We start from the raw sequence: 17,562 nt of genomic DNA, 5'->3' as shown, positions 1-17,562 counted from the left end.
TCGAAGTAGGCATCAGCAGTTCCACTGTGCAGACCCTTCTTGTTGTAGTTTATGCGCACGTTAGCTGGTCGGATTGGCTCAAAGAACTAAAAATAAGAAACAATTTCATAGTTATAAGCAAATGGAATATTTGGACTTGGTTATTATTAAACTCACCTTAAAGACGTCGTTTTCAAACGAAGTGTAGGGAAGCCCTCGCATGTGGATTGTATAATACTCGATATCATTTCCCCGTCCACCGCCGATGGGACCGAAATTGCCACCACCGCCCATGGAGTTGCCACCGCCAAAGTTGGAGCCATTGTTGAATCCTCCGCCACCGCCGTTGTTGCCTCCTCCGAAGTTCGAGCCGCCATTGTTTTTCCTCCAAAGTTACCGAACCCGGAGTTTCCGAAATTTCCGTTGTTATTGTTGCGACCGCCGCCGATCGGGCCAAAGTTGCCGACACCGCTCGAGTTTCCGAAGTTGCCGCCGTTATTGAAACCTCCTCCACTGTTGCCGCCAAAATTTGAGCCGCCATTGTTGCCGAAGTTATTAACGCCTCCAGGAGAATTGAAGTTGTTGCCATTGTTGAAACCACCGCCGCCGTTGTTGTTGCCGCCGAAGTTTCCACCTCCATTATTGCCGAAGTTTCCAAAGTTTCCGCTGTTACCACTATCGTTACCAAAGTTGCCGGAATTTCCACCGTTGTTGCCGCCACCGAAGTTGCCGAAATTGCTGGGTCCAGAGTTATTACCAAAATTTCCATTATTTCCACCACCTCCTTGGTTGTTTCCAAAGTTGCCGGAGTTCATCAGGCTTGGCAGATTGTTGAAGCCCAGCATGTTGTTGGCACCAACGCCAAAGTTGCCATTGTTGCCCCAATCTGTGATTAAAAACAAAGTGAATCAATAAAGAATTGCTAATTTAACAAATAACCTTACCATTGCGTCCTCCGCCGAAATCATTGCCACCACGGTTCGCACCACGATCACGTATGTCATACGGGCCCGGGCGTCCTCCGACGCCACCGCCGGCGCCTGTGGCCCTCTTCATTTCAGCAATTGAGCTGCGGAATATCTCAATATACCTATATGAATAAGAGTGGAAAGTGTATATAAGTCAAAAGTGGTACTTGAAATTTGCTAGGGTCGGTGGCGTTTTTTCAAATGATCAACTATTAAATATCACGTAATAGATAGAAAAGAAATCAAAATAAATTCATTGAACTGATAAACTAAATAAAAATGCTATTCACAGTTTGATTAATTTGTTAGATTAAGCACATGATGGCGCTTAAACATATATATATGTATATGTGTATTAAGAGCCCCACCAGACCCGTAGCTATGGGAAAATTGTTGCTAAATGGATTCTCAGTTACTGAAATAGAAATTATTTGTGATAAAAGTAATTAAAGATTTTGTGAATAATCTATGGTGTTGTATAGTCCTTGTATGTTTCAACAAGTTCGCAATTGATTACCACTTAATGTTTTAATTTCAGCTGTTTTGTTGTAGAAGATATGATGAATTAGAAACCCACCTGTGCCCAATTTTTTCCCGATTTCGGCCCAAGGCTTGCTCAGTGTCGTCCTGGCTTTCGAACTGAACAAAAGCTTCCCCAGTTGCACGACCCCTTCTGTCCATAACAAAAAGTATGCCCTCCCGATCCGTTTTGATTTCCAACCCTGCCCATGACGATAACCAACAAAGATTTATACAAATATATAGATTTCATATATATACATTATGCAAGATTAAGCTTAGATAGAAAAACAGAAATACAGAGGTTGATAAATGTTATTGTTTAGTTCTAACACCGCAGAACTTTTGCAGGCTCGCGGCATTAGCAACGTTTGCTTAAATAAATAGTGCCATTCAGTCAAAAAATGATCTGCAGGCAAGATGCGACTGTTGCAAACGTGATGCCCGGACCACAATGTATTACACAACTCAGATCCTTTAACGTGTAGACATGTGAAGCTCAGTTGACGGCTGTGAGTAATGATCGCTCATATAACCAAGTGAACTGGGTTATGTGACCAATGAAATAATGATTTATCGGACAAGTGGACGTGACCGCCGTCAACTCTCAGCCGTTTACTTTGGAAGGAGCTGCGTGGACCGCCGAACCCATTACACAAATGCAAGGGCGTGCAATTTTTTGCCCGACAATGTGTATGTACGTTGAAGCGCATGTGTAATTGATATGAAAGGTGTAGATGAAAGGGGACCGTAGGCCATATCTCAACGAAGTGAACAAATAATACATGCGGTCAACCACTGTCTTCGATCCTGGTGCCTACTAGTATGGAAAGAGGAGCCGGGTCAGGAAACTCACCAGAGAAGAACTCCTCGATTTGCTGCTCGGTGACGGCATAGGGCAGACCACGAAGCTTCACAACGAAGGCCGTGCCGTGTCCGCTGATCTTCCGCATAGCTTCCTTGGCCTCCTTGGGCGTGGCAGTGAAAACTAAATGAATAAATAAATAATATTAGTCCAATAATTAACATAAATATATAGTTTTAAGATGATGATATCAAATCTACTTTCTTTCTTGCTTTGAGTGTTATTGATACTACAAATTCCTTGTAAGAATACTACCTCGATAGAAGTTTTGAACTTTGTTACCATTAAAGTGTCATATTTGTAAAACCTACTTATTATCAGGTCATTGTGAAAATTAATGAAAGGCAAGAAACACATTACTAGCATACAAAGCTAAACAATGAAAAAGTCAATTCATCTTCGCGACAGTTATGGAATGAGAAAACAACAGGCAATGTTAAGAGAATAAATATGTGAGTAGAGAAGTTACAAAGCTAGGCCTATAATTAGTAACACTTCTGTGGTACAGTCAACCCCCGTGCAAAGGCAAATAAACAAACCCTCAATGTAGCGGTGGCCCATGCTGGCCTTGTTGAGCTTGCGGGCCTCTTCAACGTCCTCCTGGCTGGCCACCTCCACGTAAGCCTCGCCGGTGTTCTTGCCGTCGGACGCGACTGGTGACCAGGTGTATGCCGGACGAGCCATTGGTCACATTCACGTTCTCAGGAAGTCGAGGATCTCCTTGTGGTGGCGGACCAAGGCAGGCCGCGCAATCGAACGAACTTGGGACTTCCTCGCCGACGTTCTCGATCTTGACGCCGCCATCTCCGTCGAACTGGTCTTCGTCATCCTGCTGCTGGTTGCTGTCGTCGTTGAAGTTGTCGCCATTTCCCTGCTGGCCGTAGTTGAATTGCACATCTGCGTTGGACATTTTTCACTCGTTCTTTGTCTGCAAATGAGTGGCGAACCGGATGGGTTACAACTATTAGTAACAGGTTAACTAGTTTTGGTTATTTATACTGGCTGAAAATTGCAACCTTTTCTTCAGCCGGTTTTTCTCCTCTCAACTGCGACGCTTGTTTGATGCGATTCTTTTTTGCACCGCGTTACGCCATTTTTGATTTCTAGTCACCCTAATCGGGCATAAGCATGTTGCTGCCCTTGTACACAATATATACGCTTCTAATGGCCACACCTGGTGGCGGAACTGGCGGGGGCTAACCTTATTCTGCACTGCTGCAACTTCCAATATCCCCTTTTTTCAACTTTAAACGAATAATTCGCACGATTTTTTCAGAGAGTTTGAGCATAAGAGCACGCGTCAAGTTAAAAGATGCAGTGTGACCGCGTTTTAAATCATCAAAATATACCGCCTGCCCGTGAAATATTTTTCATATATTTTACGTGTCAAGGTAACGCCGATGGACTAGTGGAAAAGAAACAAAATTTAATTTTTGGATTGTTTTTTTTTGTGTTTTGGGCAAGAAGAAACAAAATGTAAGCAAGAACAATAAACTGAGACATTGGCAAGTACGGATTTTTGGATAGCTTATATTAAAACCTTTTTTGAATTTCCTAGTGTTCCCATGACCGATGTTTAGGTCCAATGATATAGTATGTGGCGCATCCCTGGAACTGCCAGTGTTGCCAACCATCACTCAGATCTGTCATACCCCGTGTGAAAGTAGCAAGAACAAGAAAAGTGAGTCGAGCTGTTACTTAACCAAAATTTTTGCAAATTAAAAGCATTTTACTGTTTTACACGGCAGCATGTTGGAGCATCACGGCCCGTAACCCTGGCAAGCGCCCTCCGCAGCAGCCTCGTCCGGCACATCGTCGCGCGTGGCCGCCGTGCGCTGTCTGCCACGGAACCGAGGAATCGGCAGAGGAGTTCGACAAGCGCTACGAGAAGTACTTCAGCCGTGATGGCATCGACGGCTGGAGATCCGCAAGGGCATGAACGATCTGCTGGGTATGGATCTGGTGCCCAGCCCCAAGATCATCGAGGCCGGTCTGCGCGCCAGCCGTCGCGTCAACAGACATTGCCCTGGCCATCAGGTGGCTGGAGGGATGCAAGGACAAGTGCGGCGACCAGAAGGCCACCCTCTATCCCTACTTGCTGGAGAAGATCACTCCCACACTGCAGGAACTGGGCATCCCCAACCCATCGAGGAGCTGGGCTACGACAAGCCTGAGCTGGCCCTGAAGTCCGTGTACGATGCCTAAGCGGAGTACTCTAGTTTACACACACAGAACACAATATACACGTTACAGCGGACACTAGCTACCCATCCCAATGTATGGTGCGGAATGAACATGTTGTTGGATTGATAATAAATGGAGATTGGAGTAAGGCTACCACACCAGCACCAGGTTGTTTTCCCTGTTGGTTACGTAACACCCAGGTTAGGGAACTGCATTCGGACAGAGATAAACAAAGCGATTGATAGCAATTCGTTTATTGTCCGGCGACTATTTCCATTTGGACAGCAGCTCGGCCGCCTTATCCAGGTTCTCTTGCTTTTTGATGAAGCAGTAGCGCACAAAGTCCTCCCCCAGAGTTTGTTGGGTTCGCTGTAGAAGGCACTTGGCGGGATGCCCTGCAAGCCCATGTTCTTGGTCATCCACTTGGTAAACTTGTAATCCCGGTGCTTGTCCTGCTCAGAGCTCAAATCAATCTTGTCCGCCAGTGGTGACCAGTCTGCCAGCATAAAGTAGCCACCTTCGGGGATGGTGGGACGCATGCCGGCTTCGGACAGGAACTTGGCCATGAAGTCGCGCTTCTGCTTGAGCTCGCGCGGCAGGCTAAGGAAGTAGCTTTCCGGCTGACCCAAACGGGCCAGTTCTACCTCGAAACTGCGCGCAACGCCCTCCTGGAGCGGCGTCGGGCAGGTGTACACAGAGTTCTGGTGGACCATCTGCAGGTTACGAATCAGTTGAGCGGGTCCGTAAGCCCAGCCTATCTTCCATCCGGTCACTGAGAAGGTCTTTCCCGCTGAGCCCAGAGTGATGGTGCGGTCCCACATGCCAGGCAGGGTGCAGATACGGATGTGCTCCGCTCCGTCGAACACCAGCCACTCATACACCTCGTCCGAAACGCACAACACATTCCACTTGCGGCAGAGCTCGGCAATCCTTTCTAGTTCCTTCCGGTTGAAGACCTTTCCAATGGGATTGTGGGGTGTGTTTAGGATAATCATCTTTGTTTTGGAGTTGAACAAACTCTCGAATTCGGCATCGTCCAGCACCCAGTCAGCCGAGCTGATTGGTCCCTTTGTCTTGCGCTACAAATTAATGCATGTTAAAAGAGGGATCTTATTTTTCTATTAATTTCTTACCAATTTAAGGGGAACAAAGCGGGGCACTCCACCGGCCATCTTGACCATAGGCTCGTAGCAGTCAAAGAACGGTTCAATAATGATCACCTTCGTCGCCCACGTCCACATGACCCATTATGGTGGAGTAAAGAGCCTCGTAGGCGCCTGCTGTAATCAGGATGTCGCTTAGGGGATTTAGCTCCTTGCCGACGAGACCGCTATACAGCTTGGAGAGCGCATTGACCAGGCGCACATGACCGTAACCGCGAGTGTACTGATGCAGTAGAGGATTCTCGTCCTTGGCAATGTCGGCCAGCGAGTGGCGTAACGTACTCGGGGGCGGCGTCATCGGGAAAGCCCTGTCCCAGGTTCAAGGGCTTATATTGCATGGCCAGTGCAATGTACTCGTTCCAGACGCTGGGCGTGCTGCCTTGCAGTCGCTTGGGCAGATCAAATTTCTCCATATTACTGGCAGTTTGCTGGTGGCGAAGGACTTGTATCTGGAACTGCTCGCGAAGGCTTCTCTTGGCGGCGGAGAGGGCTAACTGGCAGCTGCGAAGCATCTGTAAAAAGGTGACTTTAGTGACTGATTGCTCCCCTTTCGCCTTATCACCGCGTGTTTGGTTTGTTTATTGCGCGATAAGCACGCACTTGGCCTGTCGTCTCTGTGGGTCTGATGTCTGATCACGAATGTAATAATAAACTATGTATATAACTGGTTAAATTTTAAATGCAATTGTTGGAGTTAAATGCTGGAGGCCTGCAATGCGCGGTGACGTTGCATAATGGCACTGAATTGTGATTAGACTAGCGGAATATCTATATATGCGATAGGATTTTGTTTTAAAGCGCTCACGCACACATATAAACAAAAATATGCAAATAAACAATTGCGTGGAACGTGAGTGCCGCAAAATACAAATGGTAATTAAATTCACTAAAAATCAGCTGCAGGAAGCAAAAACAATGACAGCTGTCCTTTGAGATTACAGATTTCCCAATTTAAATGATTGATAACGTCTTAAACGAGCTTTAATTTCACGATCATTTCTAGTTGGCAGCCTTGACCTTGAATACAAAATAACTCTTAACCAGACACGCAAAATAAATAGGTTCCTTAATTTAACAACAACTTTAACAACATCTTAGAATTAATTAACTTGAAACTCACAAAATAAGCTGCGAATTGTTTATAAATTTATAGCTGACTTAAAACACTGTTATCGATAAGCGACGACCAGGGATGCCATTCAAATCACGCACAAAGCAATCGGTCCATCGATAACCGACTTATATCGAAAGTAAATCGAATTCAAATTATAATTTTAGCATTGCCGCGATCTTTTCGTTGCAAGTATAATTTTTAGTCATATATTCCAATTTTTGGATTTAGTTGTAAGACTATGTCAACCCCAAACAAATCCTCATAAATGTAAAATGCATTTTCTTCCATTTTTCAAAAGTTTATTTATAAAAAATGCTTGTTATTGGTAGTTAATCAAGGGAGAAATCATCGTACAGCTAGTATAATTGACAAATTAATTGATTAATAACATATTAAGCATCGAAACAGTGTACATTTCATTGAGTGTAGAATTATCTGTAATGCTATAAAAAGAATTGAAGTTTGTTTTAGACCAATTTCGATTTTAAATGTTCGTTCTGCAGAGTTTTAACAAAGTAAAGCTACTAAACTTAAATCACAGATAACACTAAAGTGTTTGTTACGATATATGCATGTATATATATGTGTCTGTTTCTTTATATATATGTCACTATATATGTGTGGTCAAATCGGTTGATACAGGCCCGCTTTGCCTTTTTCCTTTCGTACGATTCCTTTGCTTGGAAATCATAGAACGCATAACTGACTTAAAGTTAAGATAGAAAACCGCTAATTCTAAAGAAATTGTGTTCTTGTCTGTGTAATGTGGTTTTGTTGCAGTAATTTAAGTGGCCACATTCCAATCCGCTGTTAAATGCAACAATTGGCTTAAGTACTTACGAAACAAAGGCTGATGCTCTGATGCTGGTTGGGACTTCAGTATGATCCTATTGTTTCCTCCTACTCGTCCTCTTCCATTGTGAATGGCACACGTTTTGCGAAACGCTAATGGCAAAAACGAATCAGAGGATATTGGCCCGGTTTCGGGATTCAATTTCAAACAAATAGTGTTATATAGAAGACCGAAAGTAAGAGACATTTCTCGATAAGTTGAAGTTCAATCGAAGAATCATCCAAGTTAATCCTATAGAATTGCAGGAACGTTGGTGGCCTGGATGCAATTGCAGAAAATCGAATGGCTTTCTGTTTGAAACTAAAAGTAGGAAACCCGAGCTTTATTCCTCTCCTTCTCTCTATTTGTGTTGATTCTGTGGGTGAAGTGAAGCTCCTAGACGTGCACCTCCGGGCAGTTCTTCGTCCTTGATCGATGTGTACTGCACTTCTTTTGCCACATTGTCGAACACCGGCGTTATCATGTATTTCAACTTGTCTCTACTTGACGTAGACGAGGGCCACCAGAAGTCCTAGCAGGATCATGGTGAGTACGATCAGCAGGAAAAATCAGAGTGGCCGTGTGGCCGCTGATGTGGGCCTGAGGTTGGAGATGAGACGCCTCCGGGTCGCCGTAGTGCGGCTCATCCTCGGCGGTGTTTAGGATTGTGGCAGCGGCGGCGATGGCGTCCGGCACACTGGAACCCATATCCATTTGCAGGAGGTGAGCGGGCTCGGCGTCCACGTGACCCGTCGAATGGAAGCACATCAGGCTGTCCTTGTTGCGCACCGTCCACCCCGGGTGGTGGTCATCCACGCGCGGAACGGAGCGGTGTGCGGCAGTCGGCAGGCGAAGGGATTGAGGTTGAAGTCTACGATCAAATTGGCCGTGCGGTTGGGGCGCTCCTCCAGCTCATTGAGCACCCGAAGATCGGTGGCTTCACGAAGCCGAACTTATTGGCGCTCCAGGTCGAGGAAGCGCCAGGTTGTTCAGGCAGCGCACCTCGAAGTTGAGGTCTCGCAGGTCGTTGTCGCCCAAATGGAGGTCCACGCAGCGAGGGCAGGTCGCAGAAGACTCTGCGATCCTTGAAGTGCGTGATCTCGTTCTGCTCCAGATGCAGCTTCTGCAACTTTACCAACTGGCTGTTCACAAAGATGTCGTGCAGATCCTCGCTCAGCTGCGGCGAGCTATTGTCCTCAAAAGCATCGGTGAGATGCAGACTCTGCAGATTAATAAAGTTCGAGAAGACGCGTGGGTGATGGTGGTTTCACCTCGTCTTCGTACCTCGAGATGCTCAGATTGTTGTGGTTGAGAATCAGGCGTTCCACGCGCGGTACATGGTGATAGCTCTTGCCGCGAATCTCGCGGATGTGATTGCTGCTCATGTCCACGATGCGCAGCTCTTTGTAGTTGTTGATGCTGCCAAAGACGTTCCACGGCAGCTCAGTGATCCGGTTGCCCGTGAAGATCAGCACCTCCACCTGGTCGGGCATAAATTCCAGCACGCTGGTGTTCACCAGTCCGGCGTTCGTGCAGTTCACCACGTACTGCATCTCGCTCTCGTACAGCTCCTTGCCACAACTGCACGCCGCCGGAAAGTTCGGTCCGCAGCTGGAGGAATTTTCACCCATGACTCCTCCTGCGCCGATCGCCAGGATAATGGCAGTGATGGCCACAACCTGGATCATTTTCCTCAGTTCGGTGGGTTGCATGATTTTACGTTTGCTGAAGCCTGTAAGTAATACAATGCAGACAACAATAATTTAATAAGGATTTACATTTTATTATTTATATTTGTTTTTCAAATAGTGTCTGTCCTGCAACTTAAGTTCCTATTAAATTTAGGTGTAAGGATTTTGAAGAAGAAATTGAATTGGATTAAAAAATTATCGGCTTGAGCCCAGATATTCTTTGGCCGTATGCTGTAGCAAAATGGTTTATTGGCTGATAATGCATTTTGTAGTGGCGCACATGCCTTAGGGATTTCCGAATTTGTACAGGTGCCTGACTAGCCATAGCCACCCCTTTTCCACGAACAGACAGCTTATTTATGCTCCACAAGTTGCAGATTTATGTGCTTATGAAAGCGGAGCATTGTGCCTCACCTCAGCGAAGAGGCTATCTTCTCCCATCCTCCGCAGCCCACTTCAATCGTCGGCCCACGCGGCGTATGGGTAATTTCTGTTTTCTGGCAAACTTTTCGGCGTCGGGGCACAACAAACGCCTGAAGGGCACTCCGGCGGACTGTGGCAGTTATCCAACCGCAACAGGAACAGAAACCGGAGGAGCAGCCTCTGTGATTATTTTTCGGCTTTTATTGCTATTTATACCCCTTACTCGTAGAGTTAAAAGGGTATACTAGATTCGTTGAATAGTATGTAACAGGCAGAAGGAAGCGATTCCGACCATATTCTTGATCAGGATCAATAGCCGAGTCTATCTGACCATGTCCGTCTGTCCGCCCGTCTGTCTGTTTGTCCGTCTGTCTTTCCGTCTGTCTGTCCGTCCGTATGAACGTCGAGATCTCAGGAACTATAAAAGCTAGAAAGTTGAGATAAGCATACAGACTCCAGAGACATAGACGCAGCGCAAGTTTGTCGATTCATGTTGCCACGCCCCCTCTAACGCCACAAACCGCCAAAAATGCCACGCCCATACTTTTGAAAAATGTTGTGAATTTTTTTCACATTTTTGTTCGTCTTGTAAATTTAACTCTATATACCAAAAATCTTTTTGCCACGCCCACTCTAACGCCCACAAACCGCAAAAAACGGTCAGTGTTGTAATTTCTCTTCACCAGCTGAGTAACGGGTATCAGATAGTCCGGGGAACCCGACTTTAGCGTTCTATCTTGTTGCTTAGTGGAAGCGAGTGTGTGTGAGTGTTTATGATCGAGCTTATGAAAAACGCAGTGGGTGGCAAGTAAAATATTAAAGGCTGGAGCCGAAACACTTAGCAAAGACAGTAGATCAAATGTGTATGTTTACCTAACCTAACCGGACAGTAAAATTTAGCAGACACTTAAAATTAAATTGGTCTTCCAAAAACGCAGAACCTCATTAAAGCCCAAATTGCTCCATCAAAAACAGAGACATCAATAAATTGCTTTAAACTTAATGGCTGACAACAAATTTTCGTTTTCGCCAATAATGAATACAGAAGAGGAATTTGGGGAAAAACAATAGAGTTCATGAAACCAAACACTGTAACAATGGGAATAGAAACAAATTGTGAGACCAATTAGTGTCGTTTAGACAAACGTTTTTTGCTCAATTTTAAGGTGGGCTGCTTAAAATTGGGGCAGATTTTTGTGAAAGCCAGATGGTTTGCAAGCCTTAAAGGATCCGGAATTCCATGGGGTTGCTGGAAAATGCTGCCCATTTGAAGTGAAACAGAATTGCCGGAATGAAGCCCCTATCCCGGCGTGAATTGGATCTCTGTGACCATTAATTTGCCTGTTAAGAGGGTGCTTTCAATTGGATGTTGCTGCTCTTGAACTAGGCGCCTGGCCAAGGGTCACTCGATGCTAATGAGCGAATCAAATTCCTGGCAGGAAAATTGAAAACTAACTGCGTTTTAATGGGCCCAGCAGGAGACCTTCGCTACTCACCAACAGAAGGCCACTTAATTATGGCGACTGGCAATTATGTAGCTTGTTTCCCAGACTACAATTTATGATGGTCTACCGTATGTAAATGAAGTTTACAAATTACCAAATTTACAAATATTTATCCGCCACAAAAACGAAAATATTTACCAATTAGTGCGAGTTAAGTGGAGTGTGAAATCATTCGATTTATGTTTAGTTTTTCTCTCTGCACTCACACTTTTCGACCATAAACGTTTGCTTCTCTCTTTTAGCCAAGGTTGAAAGGCACAAAGCTGCACTCCACTTGAATCTTCCGTTGCAAGTAAACGCTGCGTGTGTGTGAGTCACTTCCGGTTTGTCGGACTAACAAGCAGCCGCACTCTGTACCCCCTACCCCGCTGCCGTTTTACTTTAATTTCAACTTTTTTATGTCTTTGTTGTTGTTTGCTTTGTGTGTGTTTACTGTTGCAATCTCATACACCTTCAACGTGCCAGCCCACCAGCCCACCTACCCACCTGCCACCCCATCTCCACCCCCTTTGCTTTGCCACTGGGCATTCCACTGCAATAATAAGGCAAACAAACAGCATTTGTTCCTTCTTTACTGCACTCGGCTCGCTTCTCGCTGGAATTTATGCATGCGCGTAAAATAATAATAATACATAAAAGAAACAGCAGCAGCAGAAACAACAAAGCCAAACAACTACAATAACAGCGGCATAATGTGTATGTAACAAGCGCAAGTAAAATAATAATGCTGTAGCATTTTGTGTGTGTCTTTATACCCTTCCGAAGGGTATAACTCACTTAAGTGGAACTGTATGTCGATGGTTGTATAGTACATATACTAGATATCTTGCTGCGACAAGTTGACCTTAAGATGGCATGTCATTCAATGGAACTGTCCTTCAAGCCATTCATTTTCAAACTTGCATAGCAATATTTTCTTTATCTTGTCTAGCAAACTAATCCTCTCTATCTACTTATATATATAAATATATAGATAAAAGGGAGCTTCGTGACTTTATGCAATTTGTTACTCATAGATGGACTTTCTTCGGAAAGTTAAAGCAGCCTGTAAAGGTATGCCAAGCCTCGGTTTACGAAGCAAATATACCTTTCTTGTTTGTTGATATTTTTTCGATTTTTTTGTAAACGTGCTTTGCCTCTGCATGACTCCCGCTCTAATTCCTCCTCTGTCCCGCTCGTCCTTTAATTCGTTAGTGGTGAAGTGGCCAGCCACTTGGCAGTTGCAATACAAAGGAGCAGAAGGAGGAGCAGCAGCGGGCGGAGGAGCAGCAGGAGGAGGAGCACCAGGAGGAGTAGCTGCAGGAGCAGGAGCAGGTGGAAAATGGCGAGTATGGGAGTGGAATTGAAGGTGGTCCCTCAATTTGTAATGCACGATGAGAACGAGCTTTGGACGTCGGCTGGTGTGTGTGTGCGTGTGTGTGTCTGCGTGTGTGTGCGCGCGCGTGCATGTGTGGTTGACTTTGTGTGGTTGTTTGGTCTAATTAGAGCATAACTGTATGGTGGCATATGAATAGATGTGGCGGGGTGGTGTCAGACGATCCCAGAGAAATTCACAGCTGTACCCAAAATTCAGCTTATGCCAACAAATGACAGCCAATTAGGTTCACTTTCCACTATCCCATCGCCCACCATTTTCGCTTATCACCATCATTTGACATTTGCGAAAAACCGATTTTATCATATTTTCAGATTTTGCGTCGGTTTGCTTTGATCCGGAAATTTTCGTGGTAACTAGTTTAGAATGCAGATTTCACCTTTAAATTATTCACTGAAATGACAATACAGCTGACATAACCCATTTCAACCGTCTTTAAATATAGGTTAACTTCTTATATCAACTCCTAGTAGCAGTATAGCTCGGATTTCTCAACACTTAGTTTAAGCTCTTCTCATTAAATAACCGCACGCCCAATCAGGATCCCCTTAAAATTGCTGAGCAGATGTCTCCATTATCGCAGCTCTTCTCAATCGGATGCTGTGGCCAAGGCTCTTACCGGTTTTTCGCACTGAAGGCGATGCCACGCCCCCCACTTTTTGAGAAGGGAGTGGGTGTGGTTGAGAAAGGGGCGTCCTTGGGAGTTTCGCCAGTCAAATTTCATTGTTGGCACAACTCGTTGCATACTTTCGGGGCAACACTTGCGAATGAAAAGCTCTTCAGAGAGAATTTCGCAGCTGCAATCGCATCCAACTGGGTAAATGGAAGGACAGCAGAGTGGGGTGCAACTGGAGGTGGTGCTGGTGAAGTGCTGCTCGCCTCGCTGTGCCAACTGCATTACGAAATCCTAATGCGGCCAACAAGCGTTTAATGTCCTGCCCGGCAGTCATTAAGCGGGAGTGAGAAATGTTGAAATGTTTAAAAGCTTTTCGCCAACTCCGGCTACAGTTCCAGTTGCAGATTCTAGTGCAACTCCTGGTCCATTGCCAGTAGCCGAAAATGGCCAACTAACTGTTCTTGGGCTGGCAATAAATTTCAGCGGGTTGCCTGGGGTTTTTAAGTAGGCGAAGTACGGCTGCCAGCGAGAAAACACTAATCTAACATCAAGGAAATCGAGCCGTAGCTGCAATAAACTTAAGTGTAGGGGGAAACTAGTTCGAAGACTTTTTGGTACACTGCTCTGGTATCGTGCTCTCAAACTTTATGCCCATAAATCTATGAGGAAAGTAAAAGTTTCTGCACATGAAATAGACGCATATTCTACTTCGAAGCTTTTAAATGAATTAAATGCATTTAATGTATAGAATCTAGGTGGCTTTATCAGTGGCTTTATTTGATTTCTGATTCCTGGGCATATCTTTTTCCCCCAGTGTGGAGCTAAATTACGACAAAAACTGCTTTTCCATTTTGACGGCTTTGTTCTGGGTTGTTTATGCCCTCATTGACTGCGCGCGGAGCGAGACGCGAGTAAGTAGGCAACACTCGTCGGAGTTCCTCCCCTAGAGCCATCTCCTGTCCACTTCATCCATCCCATCCCAGCCCATCCCATTCCATCCAGCCCCTGGGCTCCCCGCTTGGCCATGTTCATTGTCAACCTGCTGGCGGTTGCTCAGATGCTGGCGCTGGCTTTTGAGGAGCGCGCTCTCCTTGCCAATGCAATTAAACGCGACTGCAGTCCCGGCATGGTTTACTATCCTGTCCTCTTGCGCGTCCTGGCTGCATGAAACTCAATTAGGAAAGTTCACCAGGAGCGGAAAATCGCGAGGGGTGCGGTGTTAAGGATGCAGGACGCAAGGCGGGGACGGGTGTCCGCCGCAATATGAAATTGGTGCACGTTGGCTTCATAATTTCATTATGAGTGCGCCGTGCAAAGTGCAAAATATACGAGTCTGACAGCATACAGAAGCCACAATGGCAGGGCGTTAAATGGGCGTGGCAGGAGCTGGAGGTGGAAGCGGAGATGGAGATGAAGGAGACGAAGGATCTCCTCACGCCATCGTGGCTTGGTCAGAGCCCTCGCATCCGCTTGGACTATGTAATTAGCAGGCAGCTAATTGCACTTCAATGGCCAAGGAAGTGGAGTTCCATCCCCGTCCCCCCCATTCTGGAGGCGGAAAGTCTGCGAAGTTTTTCACACGCCGAACGGAAAAGCTGCGGGGGAAATGTAAGGGAAATGTGAAAGTTGGCCAAGAGTGTGAATTGTGGCTTTGCGGTCTTTTTAAAGACACACTCATGCACCACCGGCAATATCGCAATGGTGTGGGGCATGGTGCAGACTCCAGGTTTATGATGTGGTTAACCAGTTGCAGGCGGGACGCACAGGGGGCGTGGCAGATTTGCTGAGGCAGGTCATTAGGTGAGTGGGTTCAATAGCGGGAAAGCGGAGAACACCTCGTATAATGGCATAAACCTGTGGAAAGCACGTGTTTTGCGAACTGCAATAAAATAATTTTAGCGGAAGTTTTATTTGCTACTTAGGGGTGTATTTTCTACTGCAAAAATGTTTACTCTGGGCCATAAAATTCTATTAGTTCGAAATACAGAATTAGTCATGGATTTTCTGCATAAAATTGACCTTTCAAGCCAAATTAGAGTTTTCTCTACAGCACTATTTCTTTAAAATCGCTTTAAAACTTTACGTTTTTCCTTCCATCTCCAGTGTGGCTTTAAAACGTAAATCCAATCCAAATTGGTAATTGGAATAAAAAAGCAGAAACGAGAAGCCCAGATGAACACACACTCACACACATATAGCCACACTCCTGTTCGAAACGAACGCATCGAAAGAGATGCAGATGCACAAACACCCGAAACACGTTGCCAACACTTGGCCAAGTGCATATAGCCAGGCAGAAAATTGCACGTGTTGCCAACAAGAACTGCAGCCACTACAATAACACCACATACAACAAGAACGACGGCAACAACAGTGGCAACAAAAATCCAAGCGGCATTTGCAATCCGTTTTCGAACAGCATTTATAGCATCAGCATACTGCGAGTCCTATTTCGCCTCCTAACAAGAATTGCTGTCAAAAATACATCGAATACTGAAGGGAAGCTGGTGTGCACCAGAGAACTGGCAAGCCACCGGCACCCTAGTGCACCCGGTAAACACCGGGTGTTTCAGCACCCGGGTGTTTGTAGACACTCTATTTTCAGCAAAGACAAACACCCGGGTGTTTTTGCCACCCGGGTGTCTTTTGTTACTTGCACAAAAACACCCGGGTGTCTGCTGAGCAACAAATTTAGGGTGAGTGACGCGCAAGCAACGATCGGCCGCAGGTACTTTTCTGTATGCATAAAATTTGTATGGGTGGAAGCGAGACGGTCTCAGAAATGAAGGGTGAAAGGGAACACCAAGAAAAAGGTCGAGCACATGTTTTGGCGTTTTGATGTCTCTAATATCTTAAGAAAAAACAATCTTATATATTATTAAATAATATTTATACATTATTAACACTATTCTATTTCTATTGTTTTTTCGCTTGTTTTTTCGCTTGTTTTTTTATTATACAATTTTATTTATTATAAAATTTTTTTATTATTATTTTAAAATTATACATTTATAAAGTTAAATATAGGAAGCCGATACTAAAAATTTTAACAAAACATATAATATAATATATAAAAAGAAAAGTCTATTTCGTGTTGTTTAAATTGCTGTAAAAAGAATGCAAAAATAGGAGATTTTGGGTATAATATATTTCGTTTTTCAGGAATTATGCTACCACGGCACTCGAGTGTCTACCAGACACCCGGGTGTTTTGGCGAGACACCCGGGTGTTTCCGAGAAATAAATGAGTGTTTTTGCCACTCATTCTTTTTGGGCACTTGCCTTTTTCTGCATGTTTGCCTTCCCTATCCTTCGTTATGAGTGGCGAGTGTGATCGGTACCCGCTACCTAGAGTGCCGCATTGATTCGGGTGCGCGCACACCAGGGTGCCTGCAGACACCCGAATATTTTGAGCGGGTGTTTGCAAGTACCGTCGTGACCGCGTGAGTGGCACCCGATACCAAATTTGTTGAGTGTGATTAAGGTGGCAAAAAGGCTACCCATGCAGTTCTTGGTGTGCACTGAAAGAAAATGAGTATACGAGACTAAAAAAAAAAATTTAAGATTTTTACAATACATTTACGAGGCAATTTTTTTCTTGTATTTCTTGAAATTAAACTTCAAAAAATGGTAACAATCGTGTTATATAGGGACTTGTTAAAAAATAAAGTCTATTTTTTAAATAACTAACGAATAATATTGTATTACGTTTAATGCACATTAAAAAACATTTTGAACTAATTTTTCTGTTATTTCAGTGCATAGCGGAATTTAGGAAGATGGAGAGAATGGGCACGCGACAATTACGAATTGCAGGGCTTGGCCGGAAATTCCCCTCACTTTTCCCAACCCCTTTTTGTTTCGCAAATTTATGCAAGAGAAGTCGCGGGCGAAACGCGGCCGAAACGCGATCAAAACGCGACCAACTCGCACGACACTTACCAATTGCATTAAAAGCGGTCGCATCGCAAACGCACAGCGCCTGCCGCCAAGCCACGCCCTTTTTGTATTCCTCCTCAAAAGGCATGTCGTATTTATTCTCTCGTTTGTGTTTTTCGAATGTTTTGGTTTCCCTCTCTTTTTGCCCAGCCGCTGTGCGACAAAGTTTTCGTTTGCATATATTTTGGGGCTGGTTTTTGTAGTTTTGGCTTTTTATTTGTCAAATGGAAAAACCTCAGCGGGTAGTGAAAAGCTCTGAATTCATAACACTTTTTGTTAGACTTATTTTCTGCGGTTCAAAGAGCTTTGAGTCCGCAAACGACGTGAAAATGTGTTTAATAAAACCATTAAATCCCCTTGAATGACCAATGATATTTAAAGTTTATGGGT

The 17,562-nt window shown here is 44.8% G+C and overlaps 1 protein-coding gene and 4 pseudogenes across 1 annotated transcript; 1 reads left to right on the top strand and 4 right to left on the bottom strand.

Annotated features, from left to right (window-relative positions):
• Nucleotides 1-25: 25 nt before the first annotated feature.
• LOC122625811 (trihydrophobin-like) lies at nucleotides 26-824 on the bottom strand (the record flags this gene model as incomplete). Its single annotated transcript, XM_043805863.1, has 3 exons — nucleotides 377-824; nucleotides 157-332; nucleotides 26-86 (listed from the first exon to the last, which is right to left on the bottom strand). Coding segments are annotated over exons 1-3 (685 nt in total), but the record flags the coding sequence as incomplete, so codon positions are not given.
• LOC122625815 lies at nucleotides 724-3,572 on the bottom strand (annotated as a pseudogene).
• A 331-nt stretch (nucleotides 3,573-3,903) lies between these two features.
• On the top strand, nucleotides 3,904-4,620 carry LOC122625816 (annotated as a pseudogene).
• A 162-nt stretch (nucleotides 4,621-4,782) lies between these two features.
• LOC122625813 lies at nucleotides 4,783-6,467 on the bottom strand (annotated as a pseudogene).
• Nucleotides 6,468-8,020: 1,553 nt separating this feature from the next.
• LOC122625814 lies at nucleotides 8,021-9,352 on the bottom strand (annotated as a pseudogene).
• Between the last annotated feature and the right edge of the window lie 8,210 nt (nucleotides 9,353-17,562).

This window comes from Drosophila teissieri, unplaced genomic scaffold (genome assembly GCF_016746235.2).
Source record: "Drosophila teissieri strain GT53w unplaced genomic scaffold, Prin_Dtei_1.1 Segkk82_quiver_pilon_scaf, whole genome shotgun sequence".
NCBI classification, from domain to species: Eukaryota; Metazoa; Arthropoda; class Insecta; order Diptera; family Drosophilidae; genus Drosophila; species Drosophila teissieri.
This window is presented reverse-complemented; position numbering and strand designations above follow the sequence as displayed.